Raw genomic sequence first — 11,373 nt, forward strand, 5'->3', positions numbered from 1 at the left:
TGTATTGTGTACAAAATCATGCATTTTCAAGTTAAAACTGTTAAATCCAAGGCTATATAATCACAATGGCTCTTCAATGTTGGAAATTAAATGGGGATTGAATTCTAAATAGAGAAACCTGTAATTCAAATCTTGATAGCAATGGGAAATTTTTTTTTACATTTACAGTGATCTATGAAAGTATATGCTTACAATGTACAAAAGACTATTAACTTATTGTTCCATTAAATATTCTTCTATTGCATTTTATGAATTATAAGAATTCTTGTGTTATTGTTGTTACTGGTTGGAAAATACTTGTGGCAAGATATGGCATATAGAATGGCTTGACTAGTTGTTCATTTGTAATTTTTTCAGAAGTGTCATGAGTCTCTCATCTCTCTCTCTCTCTCTCTCTCTCTCTCCCTCTCTCTCTCTGCCTTTAATAAATACTAATGAAATAATGGGAATTGTGAAGTGCCCAACTGGGTACTCTTTACATTCATTCCTTTCAATTTTTTTTGCTTTTTTAATTTAAAATTGAATAAAAAAATAATGGAATGAAAATTTTGAAAGAAGTCTCAAGGAAGACAGTAAGGTCTGGTAGTCTGTGGACAAAACCCTCATATCTTCTTTTCTAATAGTTCACAGATTCCATATTTATTTATATGTGACTTAATAAAATCTGCAAGATAGTTTACAAATCATGTAAGAAAAATAATATCCACTCTAATCAAATGTGGACATCTTCTATGTTTTCTTTATGGAAATCCAGAATTTATGTGTCAAGAGCTATTTAGTGTTTATTATTTCTTTTTCTTTTTCTAAGCTTTGGATAGGATTTGATACGAGTTTCTTAACTTTCTTTCTATTAACCTCTTATAATTCTATAGTAGATTTTTCTGAACTTCCTTCTGGAAGTTGCTTGCCTTGTTTCCCTCTCTCTATCTTGGTAAAATATAATATGATTTTTTAGAGTAGTGCTGCAACTACTCACTTTCTTTATCTATTAAGCTGTCCCTGCAAATGATGAACATACGGATACTTTAGGCTCTTTAGAGTATGTTTGGGAAGTGTTGAAACCCACAGCTTATTAAAGTTTTTTGCTTACTTCTGCTACTATTCATAGATCCCATTGCACTTTTTGGTATTATTTATAAGTTCCACTATACTATTCAGCTAGCTTTTAGCTTTTTCTACAGTACTTTCAACAAAAAGTTTTTAGTTTCAACCAAATAAGTTGTTTCCAAACGGGCCTTTAACAGTTTCTGCTGATTCTCCTCCCATATGCATAGCACCTGTAAACTAGAAAAGAGTAGCCTTTTTTATTATAGCTTATTGTGTCAATTGTTAGAACAAGTTTGCAGTTTATTGCAGAAGTTTATCATCATCATTACATTCTCTTTTCCCACATTTCTTTTATGGGGCCAGATGAATTGCTATTGGCTTCACTTATGGTTGGTGAAGGTTCCCAATGACCAAGTCTATTTGAGTTGTCTTTTTGGTGAAGAAATTCTTGGACTCTCTCATCAGGACAAATGCCAACAATTCTTAAAATAGTTTCTTGAAATTATGACTTTCTTGTTTGTATACAATGTTATTTACCTCACTTCTTGAATTGTAACTTCTATTTTTGGCCCTTTTCTCTACATAATTGTGTCTCCTCTTTTTAGTATTACTTTGAATATGTGATCTGTAATAATGGTGGAGACTTGCTCTGTTGCCTATACATGCCGTTTAGATTCTTGTTGTTGAACTAGGATAAGCAAGAAAATAACTTTTTTTCTTTGATAAGCATGTATTAGAAGACCATATTAATTAATAAACAAGCCATATTGCCCTCTCTCTCTCTCTCTCTCTCTCTCTCTCTCTCTCTCTCTCTCTCTCACGTATACATTTTGACTGAAAGTGCTGTGTTTCTTCCCTATACATGGCAACAAAGAAACTTTGCTATGTATTTTCCAGTTTGTAATTGACAACTTCTTTTCTATCAACTTCTTACACAAAATCACACCAAAAAAAAAAAAAAAAGCTTGTTGGACGATCTCAAATATCACCGCTGGGAATAATGGTCAAATAAATGTATGTGATTCACTTTCTATATGAATTAACATCAGGATTCTTCCACGTGTTAAAACATGGTAATTCTGGATTTCCACAAAGATAGCGGAAGAACCACATACAACATAATATTTTGTATGTAAACCCACCTTTGGTTTGCATTTTTTTAGATTAATATAGGTTTGCATTTTTACCTTCTTGTTCATTTGGATTAATTTCCCTAAGACATTTGTTGTTGGGAAATTAATCCTTTTTTTAAGGCCTTTGAATGTATATAAATATAATACGATGTAATGTACTCGGGTTCGCTAGGTTTTTATTAATAAAATTTTTTCATTACCTATCGTTTCAACTATGTGTGGTACAAATGAATGAAATAAACTTTAAATGCATTAGTTTTGGCTAATTATATTAGTATATTAAAAATTTAATTGAATATTTTAAATAATTAGAGGATATTTATTTAATCTTTGTAGTAAATTATGAGAAATATCATCTAATCTTTAATCAAGATATACTCTTAACATCTTTAAATATTGTTTTTGTTAAGATTGTTAACATTTTCATAATTATTTTATTTAATCTCATATTAATTAATTATTAAACTAATTATGATATCATAACTGTCTGCCCTCGATCGAACCTTGGTCGAACCTCAAAAACCTTGAACCTCTTCCTTTTATAGTTCATTAAACAGTCCAGGTTTTAAAACCATGGCTATGGATAGGCTATAAATACTGACAGTTGTGGGCTTGAATGTGCTTCTTGTTGAATATACAACTAGTTTTAATACAACTTGCATTTGGTTCTTCACAAGGCTGCTAAAATGCTAGATGAATTTAATGTTTTAAAGTCTAAGGTGCCAATTATATTGTAACATTTTTTTAATAAAAGCAAATTACAGGTCTCCATTATTCCTTCTCAAGTAATTCATAAATTAAGTAGAAATAGAAGTTTCTTTGCAACTAAGAAAGTTCCCCACACTCTTCTTAGGCAGTAGAATAGCCGTACCTTCTACGAAGGCTCTTTGTTCTCCACGTACTAACAATGTTAGTTTGGTGGCTAGTTGGGTTTTCTTCATGGGAATAGGGAAACACTTTTTTCTTTCTTTAATTTTTCTACTGCCTAGAACAATTTTAGATAATGGAGGAATTATCACAGAGTTGGATGAAATTATCATTGTCGGAGAGAGAAGGACCAGGATGTCAATTAGAAGAGGAATTCATCTCAAAAGAACATATTATCGCAGCTAAGTTTCTCAGAAAAAGGGCTCTTAACATTGAGGCCATTGCAAAAATGTTCACTCCATTGTGGCGTTCAAGAAGTGGATTCAAGATTAAAAACTTGGGAGATCATGTGCTACTGAAGTAGAGAAGGTCCTCAATACCGAACCATGGTGCTTTTATAAGCACTTGGTAATGATGCAGAAATACGACAAGAACATTGCCTTGGAAGAACTAAAATTTGAGAAGAACTGTTTTTGGGTTCAGGTCCATGGACTCCCCTACAAGTTCATGAATGTTAAGGCAGCAGAGAAAATCTGTGAAGTTGTTGGACAAGTGATTCACTCTAACGATCCAGCTGAAACGAAGGGGGGTAATTTTATGAGGATTCAAGTGGAGATGGACATATCCTTACCCCTTTGTCATGGTAGAGTGGTGTCTATGGAGAATGGCAAAAAATCCTGGGTAACTTTCAAATATGAGCGCCTTCCCAATATTTGCTATTGGTGTGGTAGAATGAATCATTCAGATTGTGCTTGTGAATTTGGTTGGATAGCGAAGGTAGTTTAGCAGAAACACAAAAACAATTTGGGCCATCACTACATGCTCCACCATTTTTCCCGTCAAAATGAAGTGTGCTGGCCATCCCGAGATTTTATAGTCAGAAATGCACAGCCCCTAAATCGCAACCAATAGAAGCCAGACCAAAGGAAGGCGGCGAAACCAATGCTGACCCACGTGTTAGGGAGGAGCCCATGGTGGTGAAAAATCTGGAATCAGTGGATAGGGAAGTAAATGCTCAATTAAGGGGGAAAACTGTTAACATAAATGCTCCTCATTATTCAGAAAATGGTTATAGGGGAATTAAATTTCAAGACCCCATTAATTCCCCACAAAACCCAGACCAATTAAATGCAGAAATAATAGGGATTAATGATCCCGAAAAATCTAATGATAAGAGGTCATTACTCCCAACGGCACAAAATGGAATTAATCCAATTAATGATCCGATTAATTCCACCAATAGCAATCAAGAAAGGGAGGCAGCTCATACAAACCCTAATGCCAATGCATTCACCCCAAACCCTAAGTCATGTGAGGAGCATGAAGTGGCTAGGGTAACAAAAAAAACAAGCACATGGACTAGGTTGGACAGAGGCAAAGTGACAAAGCAAACAACTCAGGCAGAGTTCTCAGGTCCATGCAAATGAAACTTCTCAACAATTGATGATCATTCCGATTTACCTTGCAGCAAGAAACAGGTTTTGAAGAATGATGCTTAATTTTCTATTCAAATGGTGGAGGTTGATGCTCAGCCCCGCTAGGAGCAATGAGTTGCCTAGTGTGGAACTGCCGTGGGCTTGGGAACCTACATACAAAGAAGGAGCTTGGTGTTTTTGTTCGGGCAAAGGATCCTTCTGTCATGTTTTTAGCTGAGACATGGTCAGATGAAGCAAGGCTAAAAGATATTAAACGGAAATTGGAATTTGATCAAGTGTTTGTTGTTCCCCGAGGAAATAGGGGAGGAGGTTTAGTGTTGTTTTGGAAAAATTCTATTGATGTTACAGTGGAAAATTTCTCCAAAAACCATATTGATTCAATTATTAACAAAGGAAAGGAGGATGCATGGAGATTTACGGGTTTTTATGGGGAACCGGTAACACATTTAAGGCATGAAGCTTGGGTGAAGTTAAGACATTTAGGCTGTGTTTGGTTCCCGTAAAATATTTTCTGGAAAATAAATATTTTCCGGAAATGCTATTTTCATGAAATGAAAATATTTTCAAGTGCTTGGTTGCATTCCAAAAAAAATTTGGAAAATATTTTCTGGTGTTTGGTTGTATTCTTGAAAATGCTCTAGAAAACTCATTTTTATCATGTTTCTCACATTTTCTCAGCTTCCAAACAAATATATCATCAAATCCAACAAAACCCAAATTCTCAATACCCAACAAAAAAAAAATCATCAAATCAAAGAACAACCCAAAATCGGAGAACAACAAAACAAGAACCACCCATGCCACCACCACAACAAGAAGAAAATTAGAGATCAAAGAGAGCAAGCGGATTGGCAACGAGATCGACCCAGAGGAAGATCGACCCAGAGGAAGATTAACCCAGAGCAAGCAGATCGGCGATTCGGAGGGACGATCTCGGGTTTGACGAATGGTGTGACGATTTCTGGGTTCGCGACGATCGGTGACGAATGGGTTTGACGATTTCTGGGTACGCAATCTGAGGAATGGGTTCTACGCCGCAATCTCTCTCTCTCTCTCTTTGTGTTTGCGCATCTGAGTCCTTCCTTCTCTCGCTCTCTCTCTCTCTTTGGGCATTGCTCGACGAACAAGCTCGGTCTTGGGTTTTCTGGGTTCATTGGAGCTCTTGGATGTGGATCGATCTCGCCTTCGCCGGTGCTGGGGTGCTGGTGCAATCTCTCTTCCTTGATGTCTCTCTTCCTTGATGTCTCTCTCTCTCTCTTCTATTTTCCTGGGGCGAAAGTGATTTGAAGTGAAAATGAGAACGGAAATTATTTTCCGCCCTTTCAGCCTTATTTTATGGTCAAACTGAAAACATTTTTAGTTTGACCGAATTTTCAGTAACAGCCAAACATCCACTTTTCCGGAAAAGCATTTCTGAAAATCATTTACACCCAAAACAAACACAGCCTTAAATTCCCATTTTAACCTCCCTTGGCTTTGTGTAGGAGATTTTAACGAGATTTTGAGGAGCAATGAAAAGCATGGAGGAAGCATGAGATCACAATCCCAAATGCAGCTTTTCCAAGATGTTGTTGACAAATGTGGGTTTCTTGATCTTGGCTTTGTAGGACCTCAATTTACATGGAGCAAGCATTATGCAACGGGACATTCGGTGTGGGAAAGACTTGATCGGGGGTTAGCCAATTATGAGTGGCTCACAAGATTTGTAGGGGCACGAGTTCATCACCTTCACTCAGATTCATCTGATCACCGCCCTCTCTTAATCACTCTCACAGATTTGGAGGTGGCTCGTAAGAAGAAAATTTTCAGATTTGAGGAGATGTGGTTGTCCGACAAAGGTTGCTCTAATACTGTTGAAGCCATGTGGCTATCTAGTGAATCTAATTTTTCCAACAATCGGATCCTTGGGAAAATTGAGAAGTGTGGTGTCGAACTCACAAAGTGGAGCCGTGAGAAGTTCAGTAATGTGAGGAATGAATTGGAAAAAAAGAGAAGACAACTAGCTGAGGCCGAAAGGATTGCAATGGAGTTGGGGCTGGACACTCGGGTGAGGGAATTGAAGAGTGAAATTGAAATTCTCTTGGATAGAGAGAACCGAATGTGGCTGCAATGTTCCAAAACTCAATGGGCAATACAAGGAGACCGTAACACACGGTTTTTTCACAGTAAAGCAACCAACAGGTACCGAAAAAATTACATTCACAAGCTTAGAAATCCAAATGGGCAATGGAGTGTAAACAATGAGGAAGTGGCAGACATCATTATCCAATATTACAAAGAACTTTTCACCTCAGCTAATCCCATGTTTCCTAAAGAAGTTTTGCTGACCATTGAAACTCAGGTTAGTGCACAAATGAATGAGAAGCTATCAACTAATTTCAAGGCTTGGGAAGTACATGAAGCAGTGAAGCAGATGGCCCCTCTCAAGGCACCGGGCTCGGATGGAATGCCCCCAATCTTTTTCCAACACTTTTGGCCACTGGTTGGTGATGAGGTAACAACCACTGTCTTACAATTCCTTAATACAGCCATGTTCTCGTGTCATTTGAACCATACTTTTATCTCCCTAATCCCCAAAGTAAAAAACCCAGAGTTAGTTTCTGAATTTAGACCTATAAGCCTTTGCAACGTACTGTATAAGATTTTTTCTAAAGTACTGGCTAATAGGTTGAAGAAAGTTTTACCTACTCTCATAATGGAACATCAAAGTGACTTTACAAAGAGTCGTCTTATCTCTGATAATGTTTTGGTTGCTTTTGAGAGTCTACATAGCATGTAGAATCACAAATCTAAAAAGGAGGGATATATGGCGGTTAAGTTAGACATGAGTAAGGCGTATGACAAAGTGGAATGGTATTTCTTGGAAGCAGTTATGAGGCGGATGGGTTTTATAGAAAGGTGGATCTAGTTGATGATGGTGGGTGTAAAAACAGTATACTATTCCGTATTGGTGAATGGTGAGCCCAAAGGCATGATCAAGCCAACCCAAGGAATTAGGCAAGGAGATCCCCTCTCTCCTTTCCTATTCTTGTTGTGCACTGAGGGACTGCATGGTCTCATTTCACAAGCAGTTAGCCAAGGAGAACTACATGGCTACTCACTTTGCAAAAATGGCCCCAAACTAACCCATATTTTCTTTGCAGATGATAGCTTGTTATTTTGCAAATCTACTCCTCAAGAATGTGACGAAGTCTTGGAACTTTTGGATACCTATAGCAAATACTCAGGGCAGCACATAAATAAAAGCAAAACCACCATTTTCTTTAGCAAGTCCACCACTCTGGAGAGAAAGCAATACATCAAGAATGGCCTAGGAGTTCCGAAAATTTGAAGCTATGAAAAGTATTTGGGGTTGCCCTCTTTGATTGGGAGAAGGAAGAAAGCAAGTTTTGAATATATCAAGGAGAGAGTATGGAAAAAGCTCCAAGGGTGGGGGAAAAAATTGCTCTCTCAAGTCGGGAGGGAAGTCCTCATTAAAACCGTTGTTCAAGCCATTCCCACCTACACTATGACTTGCTTCAAACTTCTGGTGGGATTATGTGATGAAATAGAGGGTCTTATTAGAAAATTTTGGTAGGGCCAAAGAGGAGATAGACGTAAGATCCATTGGGTAAAGTGGAGCACTATGTGTAAACCGAAAAGGGAGGGGGGCATGGGTTTCAAATAGGGTTGTACACGGTGCAGTGCGGCCGGTTTTTGTGGCCGTTTTTGCACCGCACCGGAATCTTCGGTTTCCTAAAAACCCAAGCCACCTCCGTGCCTAAGGAACGGTTCTCCGGCAACCTCGGTGGCGGTTCCAGTCGGTGCAGTGGTTGGTGTCCACCTATCTATCACATCACAGAGAGGAAGAGATATCTAAATTCTAAATACAAAATTAAACCCAGAAAACTCAAGGATTCAAACCACAAATCAAAACTTAGATCAAATCTAAATATCAAAAGATTCAAAACCCATCACAAATCCAAATATTAAAACCCATTACAAACCATCTATTTGAGTCTGACTGAGCTGAGTGATGGAGGGAGTGGAGTCTTAGAGACTAAGAGCAAAAGTCTAAAAAAGAGAGAGAGACAAGTTAGAGTGTTAGACAACTGGGTACGGTGTGCGGCCGTGAGAAAACAAGAAAAAAAACCTTATACAATGACTTAAAGTGTAGAAGTCTAAAGAATGAAAAGGATATATGAGAGGAAAGAGGAGAAATGACTAATGAGAGTAGCTCAGTAGGAAACAACTCAAGAGAAAATACTTATGTGGCTGAGATCAAAAGAGAAAAAAAAAAATTGCACAGTAACTGACTCAAACACTGTCAGGCACATTTTTTATTTTTTATTTTTATTTTTTCAAAAAATGCAAGTGGCAAGAGAATGACTAACTTTTTTTTTTTTTTAAATGCAAGTAACCCACTAACCCATACGGCCATACAACATCTTTTTTATTTTTTTAATATTTTTTTTTCAAAAAATGCAACTGGGACTGGGAGACACAGACTTAGACAAGACCACTCAAATTATTCCTCCTTACACACGTTTTGAACTAAGAAAAGTAGCTCACAGCCTCACACAAGTTAACTTACTTTTTAATTTAAAATTTCTTTTTGATAAGGACGTTAGGCCTGTACATTCATGGATAAGAATTCAAAAAAAAAATTTTGATAAGAACGACCCTGTTCATGGATGAACGTTAGTCCTCTTCTAGTTCTTAGAATGTTAGGCCTCTTCTTCCTCAGTTCTTCTTATACATATTAACATATATATATATATATATAAAACATGCTCGGGTCGGTTCGGTCTTCGTCAGTGTGCACATCTCAGTGCCGATGGCCGCACCAGTCCGACATCAGCATTGAAGATCTACCGCCGATCACCGTGCTGGAAACCTTCGGTGGAACTCTGAGCGGGGCGGGGCGGTGCGGTCAGACCAGTTTTGTCGGTGCCGATATATCCTTGAACAAGCCTAGTTTCAAAGACTTGGCCTTGTTTAACGACTCTCTCCTAGCTAAACAAGCTTGGCAGCTCCTTCACAATGAAAATTACTCTTCTATCGGGTTTTCAAAGCAAAGTTCTTCCCAAATTGTTCTATCTTGGAGGCCCCAGATTCGGCCAAAGGATCATATGCTTGGCATAGCATATTGAAGGGTAGGGAGGTTTTGAAAAAAGGAGGGTGATGGAGAGTGGGTAATGGGAAGGATATCAGCATTTGGAGTGATGCTTGGCTGCCCTCTATTTCTACACCAAGGGTCAGTAATCCAATGGGGATTGAATTTCCAAAAGTGAGGGTTAACTCCTTGATCAATGCTCAAACGCGAAACTGGGATGTGGACTTGCTGCAAGCTTTGTTCAAGCCTGAAGAGGTTCAGCTAATTCGGGGCATTTCACTTGGTGATGTTTCAGCTAGAGATAAAATGATATGGCCTCATACACAATCTGGAACCTACACGGTTAAATCAGGATATAATCTACTATAAAAGGAGAAGGAAAATTTGGACCCTGATACCAATAATCCTGCCCCATCACAGAAGCTATGGAAGACCATTTGGAGTCTCTCGGTACCACCAAAAGTCCGAAACTTTATGTAGAGGGCTGCAAAAAATGCCATCCCTGTTAAAACTAACTTAGTCAAACGGCAAGTGCTACAGGAAGAAATTTGTGATCATTGCAAGTCACATTCAGAGGACATAGTTCATGCCTTGTGGCTGTGTCCGTGTTTGAACGAGGTTTGGGAAGCTGATACGGGTTGGAGTTTCAGGAACACTGTCCGTTGGGATGACTTCCAAAAGCTCATACTACATGTTGAAGAGGTCGGGCTCGACCTGGATTTGTTCGCCATGATCATTTGGCTTTTGTGGCATCGGAGAAACCAGATCAAAGTTGGTAATTCAGCCACTTCACTCGGTCAGATAGTTGCCTGTGCTCGACAGCAGTTGCAAGATTACAACCTGGTGCAACCAATGAAGCCAGCGACTGAGTCGGCCAATCTCCACACAGCAGTGACCTGGTCTCCTCCACGAGCTCCCTTCCTGAAGATTAATTACAATGGCGCAGTGTTCCAGGATTCAAACAGTGCAGGTTTAGGGGCTGTGATCCTTGACAGTGTGGGTGGTGTGCTTGCCTCACTAGCAGAGAACATTCCTCTTCCTCAGACGGTAGCAGACATGGAGGCAGCAGCTGTAAGAAGAGCCATCATGCTTGCAACAGATCTCAATCTTAGCTCGATAGTACTAAAGGGAGATTCAGAAATCATCACTAGAGCAATTCAAGCGGAGGAGCAGTCCCTAGCTTCCTATGGTAATCTCATTGAGGAGATTAGATTACATGTAGACTCTTTTCTCAATTTTAGAATTACTCATGTTAAAAGAAAAAGGAATTCTGTAACTCATAGACTTGCTAGACATGTTAGCGATTTAGTGGTTTGGATGGAGGAGGTTCCCTCCCACATTTTACCTGTACTTTTAACCGAAGCTGGCTAACTTTACATATTAATAATAGTTTATTCAATTTGATTCTTAAAAAAAAGAAAAAAAAAAAAGCAATTCATAAATTAAATAGCATAAAACTGTCACTCTTGCTTACTTTTAATATTTCAATTAAGAATTCTTGTTTTACATGTATTGCAGGCCACATATTATAACTAGAATTCTGTATTTTACTATGAAACAAAGAGTAGTGTAACCAATTTCAATAGTTGGGAATTGGTGCTACTTCCTGACCTTGTTCTACATAGGCAATTACTATGTTTTGCATGGTTGTTTAACAATGCTATTTGCACATCATGGAAATCTATTTTATACTGTAATTGCATATGCTGTATATAGTTGTTATACACTAGCATTTATCACGTCCTTTTTGGGTTTTGCCCATATGTTGTTGGCTTCTTGGAAAACTAATATCATG

At 38.1% G+C, this 11,373-nt stretch overlaps 2 protein-coding genes across 2 annotated transcripts; both read left to right on the top strand.

The window, feature by feature from the left end:
• Window positions 1-3,461: 3,461 nt before the first annotated feature.
• LOC115962005 lies at window positions 3,462-4,474 on the top strand. Its single transcript, XM_031080882.1, has 2 exons — window positions 3,462-3,824; window positions 3,929-4,474. Exons 1-2 carry the CDS (start codon window positions 3,462-3,464, stop codon window positions 4,472-4,474), a joined length of 909 nt encoding a protein of 302 aa, XP_030936742.1.
• Window positions 4,475-9,731: 5,257 nt separating this feature from the next.
• LOC115962006 lies at window positions 9,732-10,949 on the top strand. Its single transcript, XM_031080883.1, has 2 exons — window positions 9,732-9,920; window positions 10,119-10,949. Exons 1-2 carry the CDS (start codon window positions 9,732-9,734, stop codon window positions 10,947-10,949), a joined length of 1,020 nt encoding a protein of 339 aa, XP_030936743.1.
• Window positions 10,950-11,373: the final 424 nt, after the last annotated feature.

The sequence above is a fragment of the Quercus lobata genome, chromosome 9 (genome assembly GCF_001633185.2).
Source record: "Quercus lobata isolate SW786 chromosome 9, ValleyOak3.0 Primary Assembly, whole genome shotgun sequence".
NCBI classification, from domain to species: Eukaryota; Viridiplantae; Streptophyta; class Magnoliopsida; order Fagales; family Fagaceae; genus Quercus; species Quercus lobata.

What these genes read in the sequence shown, in the direction of transcription:
- LOC115962005 (XM_031080882.1), top strand. Translation starts at nt 3,462, where the DNA reads ATGCAGAAATACGACAAGAACATTGCCTTGGAAGAACTAAAATTTGAG. An exon ending in AATTTGGTTGGATAGCGAAG is followed by an intron (nt 3,825 to 3,928) that starts GTAGTTTAGCAG and finishes TTTTATAGTCAG; the next exon opens with AAATGCACAGCCCCTAAATC.
- LOC115962006 (XM_031080883.1), top strand. Translation starts at nt 9,732, where the DNA reads ATGGGGATTGAATTTCCAAAAGTGAGGGTTAACTCCTTGATCAATGCT. An exon ending in CACAATCTGGAACCTACACG is followed by an intron (nt 9,921 to 10,118) that starts GTTAAATCAGGA and finishes CAAGTGCTACAG; the next exon opens with GAAGAAATTTGTGATCATTG.